Genomic DNA, 18,426 nt, shown 5'->3' on the forward strand with positions numbered 1-18,426 from the left:
TTTTTTTTTTTTTTTTTTTTTTTTTTTTTTTTTTTTTTTTTTTTTATATATTTGAGAGAGAGAGAGAGAACACAAGCAGGGGAGGGACAGAGAAACAGAGACAGAGTCTGAAGTAGGCTCCAGGCTCCTGGAGAAAGCCTGATGTGGGGCGGCTCGAAGTCAGCAGCAGTGATATGACCTGAGCCAAAGTCAGATGCTTAACTAACTGAGCCACCCAGGTGCGCCTTATTATAAGGAGTCTTTTAAAAAGTTTTGTTTTCTAGGCACCTGGGTGGCTCAGTCAGTTAAGCGTCCTCTGACTCTTGGTTTCTGCTTTTGTCATGATCTCACGGTTTGGGTTTGTGAGTTCAAGCCCTGCATTGGGCTCCGCACTGTGAGTAGGGGTCTGCTGGGTATTCTGTCTCTCTCCCTCTCTTCCTGCCCCATCCCTGCACGCACACTTGTGCTCTCTCTCTTTCAAATTAAATAAATAAACAAAAAAGTTTTGTTTACCGTTGTTATTGCTAGTATATATAATTTTTTCATATAATTACGTATGCTGTGACTTCTTTTTTTTGTAATAAATTCTTTAGGGTTTTCTATGTTGAAAATTACATCATCTGTGACTAGCCTTACTGTACTAGTTAAGACTTCCAGGATGATGGTGAATAGTACTAATAATGAATATCCTTGTCTTGCTGCTGATCTGAGTGGAAAAGTATTTGGTTTTCAACATTAGATGTTATGTTAGCTGTAGGTTTTTTATAGATGCTCTTTATTGGTTTGAGGAGGTTCCCTTCTATTCTTAGTTTGCTAAGGACTTTTATCATGAATGGATACTGAATTTTGTCAAATGTTCTTCTTGCGTCAATTAAGATAATCATGTGGTATACTTTTTTGGCCTTTTAAAATACTGAAACCAGTGTTGCATTGCTGGGTTGAACTCTGCTTGGTTGTGGGATATCTGTAGATTTGTTTACTTATATCATCTGTGGCAGAATTTCAAATCAGAGTAATGTTGTGTCATAAAATGAACTGGTAATTGTTTTGTCTTTTATTTTCTGGAAGAGATTATCTAGAAGAGATGCTATTTATTCTTCAAATGTTTGGTCAGATTCACCAGTGAAATCATCTGGAGCTTGGAAATTACTTTTTTGTAAGGTTTCTAACAGCAAATTTATTTAAAAAAAAATAATGATAGGACCAATAACATTGTAAATTTCATTTTGGATGAGCTTTGGTAGTTTGTGGGCTTTGAAATATTGGTCCATTTCATCAAAATTGTGTAATATGTGATTAGAATATTTAGTATTCCCTTAATTACCAGTTTCCCCTTTATTACCATTTTAATTCCCCATGATCATTAGTGATGTAGCCTCTTTTATTTCTGACATTAGTGATATGTGTCTTTTTTTTTCCATTGGTTTACCTGGTTAGAGGTTTACCAAGTTTTTTATTGTTGTTGTTCTTTTCAAAAAACCAACTTTTGGGTTCATTTTTTTTCTCTTTAAAATTTTTTCATCTCTACTTTTCATCATTTCCTTCATTTTGCTTGCTTGTTGTATTTTTCTCCTCTTATTCTAGGTCCTTAAGGTAGATGATTAGCTTATTGACTTCAAATTTTTCTTCTTATCTAATATAAACCTTTTACTACTATAAATTATTTTCTAAATGCTGCATTAGCTGCATCCCACTCGTTTTGGTATGTTGTATTTTCATTTTTGTTCAGTTTCAAGAATTTTCTAATAGTCGTCTTTTTGACCCATGAATTATTTAGACACACGATTGACCCTTGAATAACGGTTTTGAATTGTGCAGATCCACTTATACACAGATTTTTTTTTCAATAAATGTACTACATTTCTGTCAATGTATTTTCTGTTTCTTATGATTTTTCTTAATAACATTTTCTTTTCTCTAGCTTATTCTATTGTAAGAATATTGTATATAACATATGTAGCATACAAAATATGTGTTAACCAACTCTTTGTATTAATGGTAAGCCTTCCTGTCAACAGTAGGTTGTTAGTAGTTAAGTTTTTGAGGAACCAAAAGTTATGCATGGATTTTTGACTGTGTGGATGGTCAACACCCCAACCCTTTCTTGTTCAAGGCTCAGCTGTATATACCTTAATTTCTAAGTGTTCGAATATTATCCTGTCATTTTCTTTTATTGGTTTCTAGTTTAATTCTATAGTTAGAGCATATATGCTCAATTCTTTTAAATTTGTTAAGGTTTAATTTATAGTTCATAATATAGCTGATCTTGGTAAATTTCCTATGTGTACTTGAAAAGAATGTGTTTTATTTACTTTTTGGAGTCTTCATATAATTGTTTTATGCATTCTTCCCAGGTTTATAGCTGCGTTCGTTAAGAGAAACAAAGTGGGTTTTGCTTACTTCGTTTTACTCATCATTAGAGTTTTCCATGTCACTTTGTTGGTAATTTTATTTACTGGTAAATATTCTTTTCTGAAGTATTCTGCACAAGGGTCCCTTTATGGTTCAAAAACTGTGAACTAGATAAAAGATGGATGGTGAAAATAACTTTGACTTCTTAATAAATGCCATCGCTCCCTTTCTGTAAGATGGGATAATTAATAACTTGTCCCATGTCCTTTAAAGACTTGTTTGTCATATCTTAGGTGAGCATACATGCAAAATCTGCTCAAAGTTTATTAGTAAGTTAGAGAAGTAAGTTAGGTACAGTTACTGAGTTTATCAGTAAGTTATGATCTGGATGGGATCAGGACTTAAGGAAGTGATTTGGCTGCAGGGTTGACCTGGCATGGAGATGACCATCTAGGGTTTGTAGCTTGGTGTTTATGGCCAAGTTTTCAGTGCACAGGTCATAGCCAAGGACATCTGTCAACCAGGAATGAAGCAGCTCATGGCAACTCTGTGGTTATGGGAGGCATATCTAGCTTGGAGCAAGACCTTATGGGGGACAGAATTCAGGCTTCTGGAAAAGGGTGCTGACAAGCCCCCGGTGGAAGGTCCATGTTCCAACTAGGTAGATTGGCTTCAAAGAGTGGCTAGGATCTGGGTATGGGCTAAATGTGGAATCAGGAAACTGAGTGAGAAATCCAGTCCTGTGGCCTGGTGAAATGTTACAGTGCAGGAAGAAGGCGAAGTGATTCAGGGATAATACTAGCCTTGGGGTAGGAGACCTAGTTTCAGCCTGTCACCTGCTGGCCCTGTGAGAGAATCATTGGTCAGAGCTGACTCAGAGGTAAGGAGATCCTGAAGCTTAGTAAGCCTAGAGAATGCAGGCAATGGAATGATTCATATGCAGGGGTAGATGTTAAAGTGCTGACCACATGTTGACAATCATCATTAATAATTATTGCTGATTACATAAAAATAAGTACATGTTTGAAACTTTTTGCCAGGTGGTATTGGCATCTGAGTTGATATACCAGGGAACAGTGGAATTAAATAGGAGCGAAGTACCAATACCTAAGAGGGGACGTATGAAAATGATTAGACGGTAGGTAAAATGGATAGTGCAGGAAAGGCTGACTGGGAATTTATTTTTGTTGGTTGCAATCATCTGAAGCAAGGGCAGAGTCTGTTAAATGCCATGGCAGTAATCTAAAGCTGGGTTGTAATTCAGACCATGAGAAACTGTGTGTTATTAGGCAGGTTCCTTTGCTTTCTGACAGCTTTTCCATCTCTGAAAATATCCAGCACCCTCTCTCCCCAAGACACAAGAACCAAAAATGTATTACTAGTCACAATAATAAAATTCTGAGGGAGAACGGAAGACGATGTTAAATGAACCAGCCAACCTCCTCCCACTAGCCTTGGTACCTTTAGTCTGTCAAACCAGCCTGCACAATCACATTTTCTTTTCAATCTGCTTTATTCTAATTCATCACAGGACAGGACTGACCCTGGATTTGTGTTTGCACACAGGTTATCTTTAGATTGGCTTTACCTTGATGACCTGACTCCTTGCTGCCTCTGAAATAATCCAGTTACTCAAGGGAATATCAATTAAGGCCCTCAGTCACACTAATTAGAGTGTCTTCTAAGTGTTGCCCTAGGAATTCAGCAGCTTATAAACAGGCGAATTGGGACAATCCAGAGGTGTGGGCTTTTGGTTTTGTTTTGTTTTGTTTTGTTTTGTTTTGTTTGTTTTTTTATATATAGCCAAAAGCAATTTGAGAGGGAGAGTGCTTTAGCACAGGGAGTATTGAGGCTGAAGTTACTGTGCCCTGAATCTGCAATGAAATGTCTGGTTGTTCTCCACTGACAATGATTAATGCAGAATTATTAAATACTTTTATTAATGACTTGGATGAGGACATAGGTGGCATGCTGATCAAGTTCATAGATGACACAAAGCTAGGAGTTAAACAATTACTATGATGACAGGCTCAGGAGACAAAATGATTTCAAGACAGAATTTAAAGGAAAAAAAAAAAAAAAAAGAGAGGTTAGAGTGGGAGAGAGCCAAAGCATAAGAGACTCTTAAAAAATGAGAACAAACTGAGGGCTGATGGGGGGTGGGTGATGGATATTGAAGAGGGAATCTTTTGGGATGAGCACTGGGTGTTGTATGGAAACCAGTTTGACAATAAATTTCATATATTTAAAAAATAAATAAATAAATAAATAAATAAATAAATAAATAAATAAATAGAAAGAATTTAGTGGCAATACATCCATACATTCTGGCAAGAATGATCTCCAGAAGGCACAATTTGATGATCAAGTCAGTCTTCTAATCAGAAACCTTTATTGATTCCCTATTTTCTGTTTAAATTAAATCCTGAGTCCTTTGCTTGCTATTCAAGGCCTTGCTGGAATCTGATCCTAACACTCCCCGCCTTCCAACAAACTCTTTATCGTTCTTATACTAATACCCTGTGCTTGAGCCAAACTGAATTATTTACAGACTATTTCCTTTTTATGTTCCATGCTTTTCCTATCTGTGAACATTATTCTCCACTGAGTTTCTTTTCCCCATTTTCCTCCTGCTTCAATTCAGTTCTTGCTCAGTTCAAAAGCTACTTCTTGTATTTAGTCTTCTTTGATTGCTTTGGCTGAAGTAATCTCTTTCTTTGGCTAATCTTCCATAACACTTATCTGTTCCTCTCTATGCTTATCAGTGTTTACTTTGTACTGTCATTATTTTTGTGCACATTTTAAGTCTTTGCTAGACCTGGTTAGTGCTCGAACTTGTCTGATAAATCTTTGTATACCTTATAGTGCCTCTGCATGTGTCTTGTTCATAGCTGTGACGTTGTAATGATTTATGTCCTCTACTGGGAAGAAATGCCTTTAGAGGAGGTCCCTGTATTTGTATCACAGAGACTTGTAAACAGAAAGTGCTCAGCACATGTTTTATTGAATAAATTAATGACAGAAGAGTGCCCTAAGTTAACGATATAAGAATTGGAAGGGAATGGTGGTGGTAAGAAAGAAACATTTAATCTCTGGGATAAAAAGGTTGTTTAGGATATAATAAACTCACTTGTGGTTTTTGAACGGTCATGCTAAAGGAGAGAGTACAATATGAACTGGAGATTTGTGGTGATCAGTGATCAAGAGAGGTGACAGGTGTCGGAAACTTGCATTGTCATTTAAAGTGAGCAGGTACTCTGGACTTCTCAGGAAGTACCAGTTTATACCTTTGTTTTGGTGCCACACTCTTACAGGTGTCTCATTTAAATTTTCTTTTTTTAATGTTTATTCATTTTTGAGAGACAGAGTCAGAGCGTGAGCTGGGGAGGGGCAGAGAGAGAGAGGGAGACACAGAATCTGAAGCAGGCTCCAAGCTCTGAGCTGTCAGCACAGAGCCTGATGCAGGACTCCAACTCACAAACCATGAGATCATGACCTGAGCCGCAGTTGGATGCTTAACTAACGGAGCCACCCAGGTACCCCCACACGTGTCTCATTAAAAGTGCTATTGTGTGGCCACCCTATCAAATACCTCTTACACCTTTTTTTAGATTATTGGGTCCCTAAGGTTGTGAACCTTGTGTCATGGGCTATTATTGGCATAAATCCCATCTCTGTCACTTACTAGAAATGAGATCTGGACAAGTTTTTCAAGACCTCTGTAAGCACCCATAGGTGACTGCTGTGTTCAAAACAGCGACAGCCTTAAATATGGAATTTTTCAGAAATATCCAGGTATCAGTAGTTATATCCCTACCAAGGATTTATCAGGGGGAAGGTATGTCTAAGGTAGTAAGGAAATAAGTTTCGCAGGATTGTTAAATCTCTAGGCCTTCTGTATTAGAGATCATGCAACCAAATGTAAGGGCATAGTTCTTGCTAGTTGGCTGGTTCAGCTGGTTATCAATAGAAAGGCTAACCGTCACAGAAACCCGACTTTACCCTCATCATTTGTCTCTTCCAAGGAGAAGAGGAGAGCAGGCACAGCAGGACATGAGGTTTATACATTTCCCCCTGCTATAAAGTCATAGTGTAGTGGACTATAAACCGAGTTTGAACCCAGGATTTCTAGACTTTCTATTTATCACTAAGAAGGAGAAGTGCCTGGGTCATAAAATATTTCCAAACCACGAGAATGCTAACGAGATCAAATTTATCTGCCAGAAATGTGACTCCTGATGAAAACATGGAAGAGGAATATTTTTCTTAAGTAGGCAGTTATAGTTGAATGATTAAGAGATTGTTCTAGAGCCAAACTGCTGGAGCTTGACCATTATTCTACCACTTTCTAGGCAAAGGAGGTTGGCTATGTTATTTAAACTTGTATCAGTTTTCTTATCTGTAGTATGGGTGATGAAAGAAAAAAAAAACTATTTTATTGGTTGGTTCCTGCAATTAAATTTGTTAATATTGTAAACGTGTTAGAACAGGTCCCCGTCCATAGTCAGCATGGGGATGCAGTAATTATTAAACTCTTGAGAGTGATAAGTACTCTCCCTTAACTTTGTATTTATGTTGACAGGATGGGACTTCTGTGGTGTGTAATGAGTCTCTACTTCTATGGGATCCTGCAAAGTGATGCCTCAGGTAAGTGAATGGTTTTTGGCAATCTATTAAGGTACAGATGATCTCTAGGGTATAATGTGTCAACTCTCTGAAAAATGAGTTAAGACAAAATAATATTTAAATCCATTGTCTTTTGTGGTACCATGGAATCACAGATATGAAAGAAATAGAATTTTGGTGGTGGGAGGACCACTGACACCTTTAGTCTTTAAGGGGCATAGTGTACTTGGGGCAGTGGTCTGGTATGTCTAAATATAGGAATTTTCCATCATATCCAAGCCGACTAGAATCTGGCTTCTTTCCCTTCACCTCAGGTCTTCTGAGACAAGAAATGACAGAGATGGTAGCATGACCCTGTTTTTTAAACTTCAGGACGTAGTGGAAGAGGCCTTGGGGCTAACAGTCCATTGAGACCTTTTAAGAATGACGGGTTCCTGTCATACTGCTTCTATCTGGGAAAGAAAGAATCTATCATTAGGCTCATTTTTTTTTTTTCCTTTGGGTGTTGCTTCTTTTTTTAAATTTTTTTTTAATGTTTATTCATTTTTGAGAGACAGAGAATGAGCAGGGGAGGGCCAGAGAGAGAGAGGGAGACACAGAATCCAAAGCAGGCTCCAGGCTCCGAGCTGTCAGCACAGAGCCCGACTTGGGGCTCGAATTCATGAGCCATGAGATCATGGCCTAAGCTGAAGTCAGACGCTCAGCCAACTGAACCATCCAGGTGCCCCTGGGTGTTTCTTCTTAAGAGAAGCCAGCCAAAGCTTGTTTGAGTTTGAATAATCAAACTCGGTCATCGTGGAACTGGATCATGTGAAATCAGATTCACAAGGGATTTGAAAGTTCATCCTTTCAGGGCTCCTCTCATCTCCAGAATTACTGCTCAGAACGGTTCCATGGTAACTCTACCTAGTAATCATCTCATTGCAGCCCGTATGTCTTTGGACTGGCCAAGTTCTTACAAAGCTTTCTAGTATACATGATTGAGATTTGTTTTTGTCATTTCCACATTTCTCTGGTTCAACGGCTTGATTTAAGTAGAAAATAGTCAATCCAGTGGTAGTCTAATTTTAATTCAAGGAACCTAGATATCTTCATTTGAAGAAGCTTCTCATGTATAATTCCCCTGAAGACCATGGAGAATACGTTGAATACCATTATTTTAATTCCTCTCCTGTGTGAGAGGTCTTCAGAAATGTTAAAATAGTGATCATATAACCTTGACAGTGTTTTCCTATGTTCTTCACATACCATGGATTTGAGCCCTCTTCAACCTGATTATCTTTTCTGGGTATGTTTCAGTTTTTCTATACCACTTAAAGCATTTTATCAGAAACCAAAAATAGCACTAAAGAAAGGGTATAACTAGGACAGAGTACGACTCAAAGCTGAGAGAAGTAAAGATAACTTCCAACCTCATTGGCCCTTTTCACAAGGAAAGCATATTTGCTAACCTGGACTGATATGCAGCTGGGAACCACTAGTACACAGATCTAATGGCTGTTTAGATCAGCATCTTTCCTGCTCGATTGAGTGTCTCATGTGACTGGTCAGTGCTGTGATGTCCTTAATTTTAAACATGTTGAACATAATCCCTGATTATAATCAGTTCTTATTTGATTTAGTTCTATGCTTGAATGTTATCTACTTACAGAGGCCTTCTTTAACCACCTTAACTAGAATAGCCCTGCCAATCACACATTCCTATACCCACCTTTAGTTTCCTTTATGACACTCATCATTTCCTGACATTATACAAATTTTCTCTTGTCTCCTTCTCCTCCTTTCTCCTCTTTTTCCTCCCTGCCCTCTTCTCTTTTCTTCTCCTCTCTCTCTCTCTTCCCCCTGCCCCCTTCCCTGCCTCCTTCCTTCCCAATTTCTCTACTTGTAAGCTGTGCAAGGACAAGGACTTGTCCTCTTTGTTTGTTACCCAAATACTTGCAGTAATGATTGGTATGTAGACACATAGTAGGCACTCTCTCTGTATATATATTTCATAAATGGATGGAAAAAAGTCCCTTCACATCCCTTTTGCCCAAATTGGCCAATTTTATAATGGGACTTGTTTGGATTCATACCAGTAATTCATCGATATGGTTTTATGTCCTGCCTCCCCTTGAAGGTAAAGGGAGAGTTGACCGTGTTACTCTTGTTGAGAGATCAGTGAGATCTCAGAAGTTTGAGGGTATTGGTATCTCCCCAGCCATCCTGGCAGTGTTGCTTTTCTGAATGACCTTTACTGTAATCCATCCAAGGAGGTCCCCCACCCCCCACCCCAAATGCTATTGGAAAGCGAGTTTTCTACCCAGGAACTGTGACTCATAACTCTGCCGGGGAAGCTGACTTCTTGAATAAGATAAGTTTTCATACCAGCCCCATTGAGTCACCATGGGAGCAGGAAACATGTTGTAATCCCCTCAGCCCATCTGGCACATACTCATTTGCCTTCCTTATGAAAAGGTATATTGTGTCTGTGTCAGTGATGCACTTCCTAGTTGGAGGAAGAGGAACAAAAAGGAAGCGTTGTTGACAAAAATAAAAGGAGAAACTAACTCTGGGCTACTAAGGGACAAAAGAGACCATTGCACGTGTTGGGGGAATCAACCAACTTCTCATACATCAAGGTATCACTTCGTACAACCATATAGATGCTGGCAGACTTGTTGGCCTTTCATGAGCTTCTTCCTATGCTTCATGTTCCCAGCTTTAATGGAATCACAGATTGATGTGAAGAATAAAAGGGTAATAGCCAGAAAACCCTAAATCAATGTACATGCATATGATATTAGTAGGAGTCTTGTTTGGTTGTTCTGGGCCTTTCTGTGTGGTCTCTTCTTTTAAGGGGAGCCCCACATTTAAAAAACATAATTTTAGAGGTCCCTGCATGGCTCAGTTGGTTGAGCATCCGGCTTCGGCTCAGGTCATGATCTTACTGTTTGTGAGTTCGAGCCCCACGTCGGGCTCTGTGCTGACAGCTCAGAGTCTGGAGCCTGTTTCAGATTCTGTGTCTCCCTCTCCCTATGCTTCTCCCCTGCTTGTGCTCTCTCTCCCTCTCTCAAAAATAAATAAACATTAAAAATTAAAAAAAATAAATAAAAAACATAATTTTCTTTATTTTGAGAGAGAGAGACAGCCAGCATGATCAGAGGAGGGGCAAAGGAGAAAGAATCCCAAGCAGGCTCCACACTGTCAGCTCAGAGCAGTACCTGGGGCTTGATCCCAGGAACCGAGATCATGACCTCAGCCAAAATCTAGAGTCAGACACTTATTTGACTGAGCCACCGAGGCACTCCTGGGAAGCCCCACATTTAAAAAAAGCCATATTGAGATAAGAGCTTTAGTTCCATGCAGTGTGTTTTAAGTGCAGTGAACTGGACTTCAAGGCACAGAATTCTGACCTCAGAACACAATCTTTCTGGTAGCAATACTAGGATTTCCTTATTCATTCAGGGAAGTGGAAGCAATATTTTCATCTCAGGTAGCCATTAAAGCAAATGCTTAAGAAAAAAGCATTTACTTTTAAGGAATTAGAGCTTGGATAATTATAATGGTGATAATATAATGTGGTAGTTATAGTGGTAATAATAAACCTTCCTTTGCTGAAAAAGCACTTTGCATTTTACATATCCAATATCATTTGACTCTCACTCCCAAAATATAAAGCGGTCAGGCTGTTGTAACCACCTGTTTTGAAAAAGAAAATTAGAATTAAAGAGGTTAAGTGAATTACCCAAAGTCACAAAGCTAATACATAACATAACTATGACTTCAACTAGATCCTCACACAATTAAAAAAAAAAAAGATTAAAATCCAAAGGGTCACAGGTTTCGCTAACTGTTAAAGAACCACTCAATAGATTTCTGCGCTTTTTAGATAAGAAATATCTTCCCTCATGACTCCTCCGCCCCCCACCTTAGTTGTTTTCTTCAGGAGGAAAATCACTGCACAGTAAGCTCAAAATTCAATATTCCCATTTTTGCTTCTTATGGTATTGAACATTTCCGATACTAAACTCAAAGAAGTTTTGTTTTGCAACAATTCTGAAAGCAACTTGTCACACATTTCTCCTTTGGTGTGTTCCATTGGCAACATGTTAGAAGTTGAACTGTTAAAACTGCCTTTAGAGTAGAAATAAATATTTGCAGTTTGTGATTCCACGCTGGGGACAGGGTTGAGAATGGCACCACATGTAATATGGTGACTTTAAAAAATATTGCCATATCAAAATTATTTGTTACAGAGACCATGTGAAAAAGATAGCACTGCATTGTCACTCCAGGTGCATGCACACACACACACACACACACAGATCTTTGAATATTGTTTTTTATTTCAAGGTCAACAGATGACTATGTGCCAGGTGCAGGGCTAGATTTCACACACATTGTCATTAATGTCACAGAAAACAATGGAGACTGGGGTTGGGAACCTGGAGATTCTTACACACATTTTATGGTTTAGGAAAAGAAGAACCAAAGAAGTGACCTAGGTTAACAGTGGTCTGGTGGCATGTCCAGTAGCCCTAGGTTCTGAAGACTACCTCAACTCCCGAAGCAGACCTCTTTTCTTTAAACTACATTGCCTTCTTGGGGCGCCTGGGTGGCGCAGTCGGTTAAGCGTCCAACTTCAGCCAGGTCACGATCTCGCGGTCCGTGAGTTGGAGCCCTGCGTCAGGCTCTGGGCTGATGGCTCGGAGCCTGGAACCTGTTTCCGATTCTGTGTCTCCCTCTCTCTCTGCCCCTCCCCCGTTCACGCTCTGTCTCTCTCTGTCCCAAAAATAAATAAAAAACGTTGAAAAAAAATTTTTAACTACATTGCCTTCTTGGAGCACCTGGGTGGCTCAGTTGGTTAAGCTCTGACTCTTGATTTCTGCTCAGGTCATGATCTCACAGTTCATGAGATTGAGCCCCACATTGGGCTCTCAGAGCCTGCTTGGGATTCTCTGCCTCTGACCTTCCTCCATTCTTCATGTTCTCTGTCTCTCTGTCAAAATAAATGCTTAAAAAATAAATGACATTGCCTTCTTTTAGGATTTTGTTCTGCTAATAGATGTTAAGATCCTGTGATTTAATTGCCAATAATTTTGAGAAATTTGCCAAGGGTGGAAATAATCTTTTGGCTTTTTGAGAGTGACTAATAAATAACTTATTTATTTATTTTTCACTATGAAAAATAAATGCGTAAAAACACTGGCTTACCAAGAATCGAGAGACATTGCTTTAAGTTCTGACTGTCACTTTGTGAGTGTTTAACGACATTAAGGAAGCCATTTAATCAGTCTGTGGTCACTGTGACCTTACCTATAAACCCAACCAACCAACCAAAAATAGCAAAGCTTCTGCCAATTCTTCTTTCTTGTTTGATTTTTTATTAAAGAGCACTATGAGAATTATTACACATTATGGACGAACACAGATACACTCTTCCTTTTATTTAAATAAGCAATTTCTAAATTTTTTTAATGTTTACTTTTTGAGAGACAGAGAAAATGAGAACGAGAGAATGAGCGGGGGAGGGGCAGAGACAGAGGGAGACAGAATCCAAAGCAGGCTCCAGGCTGTAGGCTCTGAGCTGTAAGCACAGGACCCGACGCAGGGCTCGAACCCATGAACTGCAAGATCATGACCTGAGCCGAAGTTGGATGCTTAACTGACTAAGCCATCGGAAGCCCCTAAATAAGCAATTTCTAAATGGCAAGTATTTCTTTTACCATGATTTTACTTTAGTCTAGAGATCATGTGTTTGACAATTTCATATTATAGAATCTGGGACAAATAAGGGTAGGCTCTTATGTAAGTGTCTTAGAGTCAAGTCTGACAGAGAGAAGAGAAAATAAATAACCAAACAGAATGCCATGGGAGAGCAGAGAAAGTTACTAGCCTGGTACAGGGCTCTGAGAGAACACATCCCAGTCAAAGAACAATTGCTCTTTTCTTGGAGATAATGTATCTCTTATTTGGGACCAGAACAGTGCAGTTGGACTATTGGATAATGTGAGGGTATTTAGAAGCCAAGCTAGAAGGGTAGGTTGGGGATAGGAATTCTTACAGGTGAAGAGACTATTTGTGTTTAATACATTTTAGATATAGTCGGCTGGTTCTTTTATGTGTGTGTGTGTGTGTGTGTGTGTGTGTGTGTGTGTGTGTGTGTATCTTACTTTTGTAAGGGCTTATAATATTTCTGATGCTATGTAATGGTTCTTTTAGCTTTGGTAAGCTTTTTTAAAATTTTTTTTTAGTTTGTTGCCAATCCCAGTAGCTCCCTAGTATCTGAATATGCTTTCTGAAAAACTCCATACTTGGATGTACTTGTGTGACATTCAGTCCTGTCTGTTGCTCATGGCTGGTCATCCTGAACATACTTCGTTTCTATGCAATTTAGTCGAAACAATTTGAGGATGTCTGAAGAATACAGTTTCATTTTATTCTTAGACCTAAAGGTCATTGGAATTATAACATTTCACCCTGGTGTCCTTTAAGTCCTCCTTGGGAGCAGATATATTCCCTCTTTTTTTTCTTTTCTTGTGTTTTGAAACACCCTGATGCTTATTTTTAAGTTGCTTATGCTTCCCAAAGGTAGGTACTCTGTAGCTTGATTGAAAAGAGATTTGAGTACCACAATTTATTGGCCTGATGCTAACTTTGCAAATATAAACTCTCCTGAACAGCTTCTTGTATCACAGTGGTAATTCTATGTTTAGAGAAATGACCTGATTCTTCCTTAACATGGCTGCATTAGTTAAGAGAAACCCAGATTTTTGCAGGGAATACATTTTGTATATGGGGTTATAGGTGACAATGTCTGCTTTATGAGAATTCATTCAAGGTTTAAACACCTTCGTTTTTGCAAGGTGTTTGCAAACCTTTGTTTCTGCCTTATGATGAGCTTTATAAAACCAGACCACTGTCTTGATGATCAGTGACTAAATCCTATGCACTAAATATATATATATATATATACACATATATATACACACACACACATATATATGTATGTATATATATATATATATAATGTGTGTGTATGTATATGTATGTGTGTGTATATAGGTATATATATGTATATATATACACACACATATATATGTATATATATAATATAATAAAAATAATTAAAAATATATATACACTATGTATATATGCACTATATACATATATACACTAGAATAAAATAATATATATATGTACTCTCAAGATAAAAACACAATGATACTTGTATTTTGAAATCCACTAAGGGCCAGTATCTCTCATTATTTATTTTTGAGGCACAGAGAGAAATGGATCCATTTTACAAATACTCTGGGAACCTCAGTAAATAATTTCAAGTACCTTTTATCCAAACCTATAAAAGCTGAAATACAAAAATGCCCTCTTTTTGTCTTTCTCTGTTTTAAAGGCAATAGGCACAATGATAATACAAGATGGCAGAGAAAATGAGAGAAAACAGATAAAACAGTCACACCCATAATAAACTAGACTTGGCGGAGTTCTATTGTTTTCATGAATTTTATTTCTCTTTCTGCCGTCAGAATCAAACTTTTGGTATAACTGTACATTACTGAGAAATGAATATCACTTTCCCATGGTGTTTGTAGAGTCTGAACTAATAGTTTAAGGCTATTTGTTCATCAACCCTTTCGAAATACTTTCATATTTTTTGCAGTGCTTCCTGAGGTAGGCAGGAGTGTGCACTTTGATATGTGCATGAAGGTACTGATGTTTGCATTCCACCTTAACTTCTGTAATAGAATGTTATGGTCCCTTTAAAGGGACCACACCAACAAGAGGGAACAAGTGAAGAGTATCGCCAACTATGCTTCCTAGTGGAACTTGTAGGGCTTACACTGTAAATGTAGATTCCTGAAAGGAAAGAAACAGAGAGTGCATCCATCAGCCACCAGTGGCTTTTCTATGTAAATATAACTTTTTGTTAATATTACATGGTGGGTTTCAATTTCTAATTACTTAAACTTACCTACAAGTACAACCATAGTTGAAATATAGGACTGTATTGTTGTTAAAGCAAACACAGATATACAAATTGTTGTTCCCAAGTGGATCCCCACCATCGTTAACCATTATTTACTATATAACTTTGTTTTCCCTTTTTTCTTTGGGGAGAAACCTTTAATCATTCACCATGGGCTTGTTTGCTGTTTAAACACATTATACCTAATAGCTTAAATTGATGAGCCTGGGTTAACTCTGTTATTCTCTAGATCCTTTGGGAGTTCAGACTGCCCCCAAAAGTTTCCTGATGAACTAATTTTTGCTTTTTAGAGAGAAAGCATTAATATTATCCTCATATTTTCTAATTTGCCTTGGACTTTTTGATCTATCTGGTCCCCTAGGGAGAATTGAATTTCTCTTATGCAAGACTTTTTGACATCCATGGCTTGATTTTAAATGCTTCTTCAGCACTTTTTACTCAAGGTACAGAACTGTGACGAGAAGGAACAGGGAGGCGGAGAGAAAAGGAAGGGAAGGGAGACAGGGAGAGAGAGAGAAGAGATAAGAGATACAGATAGAGACAGAAAGACTGAGAGAAAGAGGAGAGAGGGAGAGGAAGGGAGGTAGGGAAAGAGGAAGGAGGAGGAGAAAAGGAGAGAGAGATACAAAGAGAGATAGAGACACAGAGACAGTCTTCTCACAGAGCAGCTCACTGGATTTGATACCAACCCAAGTATATATTCACCCCCCCCCCCGCCTCCCCAAGGAAATAGATGGTATTGGATGGTATTCTTTTTTTTTTTTTTTAAGGTTTTTTTCATTTTTCAGAGTCAGACAGAGACAGAGCACAAATGGGGGAGGGGCAGAGAGAAAGGGAGACACCGAATCTGAAGCAGGCTCCAGTCCAAACTGTCAGCACGGAGCCCGGCGTGGGTCCTGAACTCACAGACCGCAAGATCATGACGTGGGCTGAAGTCAGACGCTTAACTGACTGAGCCCCCCAGGCGCTCCTGGATGGTATTCTTTTCGAACATTTTTAAACATTTCTTTTTTATCTAGGTCTTTTTTATTTTATTATCATTATTTTTTTTACATTCTGACTCTTTTTCTCATCCCTAATGTATTAAAATGATGAGAGCATGGAGGACCTGGATGGCTCAGTCCATAAAGTGTACAACGTGATCTCGTGGTGAGTTTGAGCCCTGTGTTGGGCTCTGTGCTTACAGTGTAGAGCCTGCTTGGGATTCTCTTTCTCCCTCTCTCTCTGTTCCTCCCTGACGTGTGCTCACTCTCTTCCTCTCTCTCAAAATAAGTAAATAAACTTAAAAAAATGATGAGAGCAAATAAAAGCCATGCATATTGTAGAGGTTTCCTTAAATACGGTCACCTCCAGTCATGAGAGCCATCAACATGTCCAGGGATACTGCTTTGCCGGTCGCAACTCTGACGAAACTGTACAGCAGATATGGTGGAAGCAAAGAGCTAATCGTGGCCTTCACAATAATGAAGAGGAGACAGTGACAGACTCTGTATCCCCCTTTACACTCTGCCTTCCTAAGGTCTAAGGCAGAAACAATCTGCTGTTGTTTGCAATTGACATGAGCTATAACATGCCTTTCCTATTAGCACTGTATTTGCTTGAGGCTCAGTAGAAACCCAGCCTGTATTCAGGTCTAGGAGGAAGGTGTAGCTTTGGAGAATAATTGAAATCATGGAAATTGTGAATAGAGCAATTAGTAATGAATGTGTTGGAGGAGTCACTCCCACTGCATGCAGTGTTCTTAGTGACATACCAAGGGAGATTTCAGGAAGAAAGTGAAGGCAGGGTCTTTGTTCCTGTTTGCTTTATTAGATATCTCACCTTTATTACTCTAAATATCCTGTTATTACAAGGGTCCATTCTCTCATCTACAATGCAGTGGTAATTGATGATGGCAATAATAGCCATGAAACATTACACACTATTGGATTTTTTTAAATCACTAAAGGAAGATCATGTTAAGCTAAGCATGGCTTTAAATCTATTTTATTCTAATTTTTTTGTGAATTGGTAATAACTATGTAGTGGAGTGTGTGTGTGTGTGTGTGTGTGTGTGTGTGTGTGTGTGTGTGTAATAGAAGAAAAAGGAGGTGGGGGAACTAACATTAATTGAACAATTGAACCAGGGATTATGATTATATATAATATTACATAAATTTTTGAATAGCCCCATAAGATAGGGATAGGCATTTTTATTTTGTTACCAGTGAGGAACCCTAGATTCAGAAAAGTGAATTAAAAAGTTAAATTAGCTTAGTAACTTACTAGAGCTATTGAGTGGTACAACTTGTATACCTGTTTGATATTAAAATGCACACATGCTAGTTATGCTATACCACGTTGCCACAGAATTCTTTTAATTAAAAGAATTAAAACTTTTAATTAAAACTTTTAATACAGTTAAAACAGTAATTGATATAGTGGAGCACATATATTTGCCAAAAGAAACACTCAACCAATTAAACAAAACACAGGATGTGATTTTTCACATTGCAGATACTATTTTAAATTGATTTGCTCCAGGATTCCTGAAACATATACCGTGCACTTTGACTTCATGTATTCAGATGAGACACATTTTCCCAAGGCTATAAGAAGTTTTCTAAAGGAAAGAGCAGTTCTAAACAAGGCTACAGATGGATGAAGGCATGGTGGTTCAGTGCCGATGCAATGGGTTTGAGTGAAGTGGGAAACCATTAACTTTGGTATACTGCAAGATGGCTTTGCCGTTGTTCAGTTAGCTTCCCATGGGGCAAACTCAGAGATGGTAACTGTAGCTCCCTATCTTTTCCTTCTTACCCAACTACAGCAGGCTCTATCCTTCCTCCAGGGTGCTTGGGGACTTAGTAAATGATATTTACATATGGCTCAGAAAGTTTTTTGGTACCCAACAGTGTAAAGCTCTAGAAAATTCTTTTCGGTCTAAAAATATCAGCTTTTTTTTTTTCCCTGCTAGACTTTGGCAGTGATTGGGTGTGAATTTTGAAATTTGATGATGGTTTCACTCCAAGTTCCATTTTATTCCTGATGGAGCTGGAATGTTTTATCTTTTTCAGAAACTGTCACTTTTGTGTATGTGTATATGTTTGTATGTAGGTGTATGTGGCAACAAAATAGCCAGAGTAACACTCACCTGGGTGAAGCAAGTGCACAAAAGATTGGCTAGCAGCATTATCACCAATCCATACATAGATATGTTATTTCACTCCCTGCAAACTCTCCAGAAGTGAGCACCTGAAAAATTTTTCAGGTTTAATGCACAAATCCCCTTCAGTCTCACGGAAATCAGTGTTTTCCATAGATTAGTTATCCATTTTAAAGTATGCAATACTTTAATCACAGAAGGATGGTAAGTATTCCCCTTTTATTTTGAGAATGTACCTTTGTGATTTAAAAGGAACACGTCAGAGGTCTGTATAACCTCTACATTTAGGAAAACTGGTTCTCCATGATGAGATGTGAAACCTAGCTCAGTTGATGTT

At 38.4% G+C, this 18,426-nt stretch overlaps 1 protein-coding gene across 5 annotated transcripts in view; it reads left to right on the forward strand.

Moving 5' to 3' along the window:
- IL1RAP (interleukin 1 receptor accessory protein) overlaps positions 1-18,426 on the forward strand; it is a 138,010-nt gene that overhangs the window by 41,367 nt on the left and 78,217 nt on the right. For all 5 annotated transcript variants that reach the window (XR_005792320.1, XR_005792321.1, XM_040481096.1 and 2 more), the window contains exon 2: positions 6,914-6,978. Coding sequence is in view for 3 of the 5 variants with exons in the window: in XM_040481096.1 (XP_040337030.1) it covers positions 6,915-6,978 (64 nt within the window). In the remaining 2 variants the exon portion in view is untranslated. The remainder of the gene's footprint in view (positions 1-6,913; positions 6,979-18,426) is intronic.

Source organism: Herpailurus yagouaroundi, unplaced genomic scaffold, assembly GCF_014898765.1.
Source record: "Herpailurus yagouaroundi ecotype Mexico unplaced genomic scaffold, PumYag 159, whole genome shotgun sequence".
NCBI classification, from domain to species: domain Eukaryota; kingdom Metazoa; phylum Chordata; class Mammalia; order Carnivora; family Felidae; genus Herpailurus; species Herpailurus yagouaroundi.